The sequence below is a fragment of the Microtus ochrogaster genome, unplaced genomic scaffold (genome assembly GCF_000317375.1).
Source record: "Microtus ochrogaster isolate Prairie Vole_2 unplaced genomic scaffold, MicOch1.0 UNK719, whole genome shotgun sequence".
NCBI classification, from domain to species: domain Eukaryota; kingdom Metazoa; phylum Chordata; class Mammalia; order Rodentia; family Cricetidae; genus Microtus; species Microtus ochrogaster.
The window spans coordinates 8,680-9,611 of NW_004949817.1; the positions used below are offsets into that span (position 1 = coordinate 8,680).

The 932-nt window shown below is 46.9% G+C and overlaps 1 protein-coding gene across 1 annotated transcript in view; it reads left to right on the plus strand.

Moving 5' to 3' along the window:
- LOC106144501 (amidophosphoribosyltransferase) overlaps positions 1-924 on the plus strand; it is a gene marked incomplete at both ends in the record, with an annotated part of 3,651 nt that extends 2,727 nt beyond the window's left edge. The window contains 2 exons of the mRNA XM_013355639.1: positions 599-711; positions 812-924. Of these exons, the coding sequence (XP_013211093.1) occupies positions 599-711; positions 812-924 (226 nt within the window). The remainder of the gene's footprint in view (positions 1-598; positions 712-811) is intronic.
- Between the last annotated feature and the right edge of the window lie 8 nt (positions 925-932).

Here is a 932-nt window from a genome sequence, read left to right on the forward strand (position 1 = left end):
CCTAGGCCCCAGCCTCTGGCTAGCTTTACCCAAAATAATTACACGGAAACTGTATTCTTTTAAAAACTGCCTGGCCCATTAGCTCCAGTCTCTTACTGGCTAATTTCCCGTCTTGATTAACCCATTTCTAATAATCTGTGTAGCACCATGAGGTGGTGGCTTACCGAAAGGATCTTAACCTGAGTCCATCTTGGAGAGGAGAGCTATAGCGTCTGTCCCACTTCCCTTTTCCTCCCAGCATTCTGTTCTGTCTACTCTCCCTATCTAAGCTGCTGTTCTATCAAAGGCCAAGCAGTTTCTTTATTAATTAACCAATGAAAGCAACAGAAGACCCACCTATGTCACAACTCTCAGGATTCCCCTGAAGATGGTAAAAGCTGAAGCTGGCTGTCACCTTTCCCAGGAAACATCAGGCACTGTATATCAGGTGGCACTCCCAGCAGAGTTCCTCCCAGCCCCGCCGTGATCTGGGGCCTCGGAGTTCACAGTAGCAGCTCTGTAGCTGGTATCTCTGCTTCTGTTTCTGCTCTCGGGTAACTGCTGCACTGTGTGCCGTTGGACAATAGCGGTCTAACTATGAGTCTTTTCTCTCCCATAGCTTCTGCGCCATGGCATTGGGCTTTACACATCCTCTGATAGTGAAATGATTACCCAGTTACTAGCCTACACCCCTCCTCAGGAAAGAGACAATACCCCAGACTGGGTCGCAAGGTAACTATAACTAGCTGATGACTGCAGCTCTTACATTGAGAGCTTTACTTGTACACATGTTTATAGCCAGAGTGATTCATTCGGTCAATTGTGATTCCAGAATTAAGAACTTAATGAAGGAAGCGCCCACTGCATACTCTCTGCTCATAATGCACAGGGATGTCATTTATGCAGTGCGTGATCCATACGGAAATCGTCCTCTCTGCATTGGTCGTCTTATT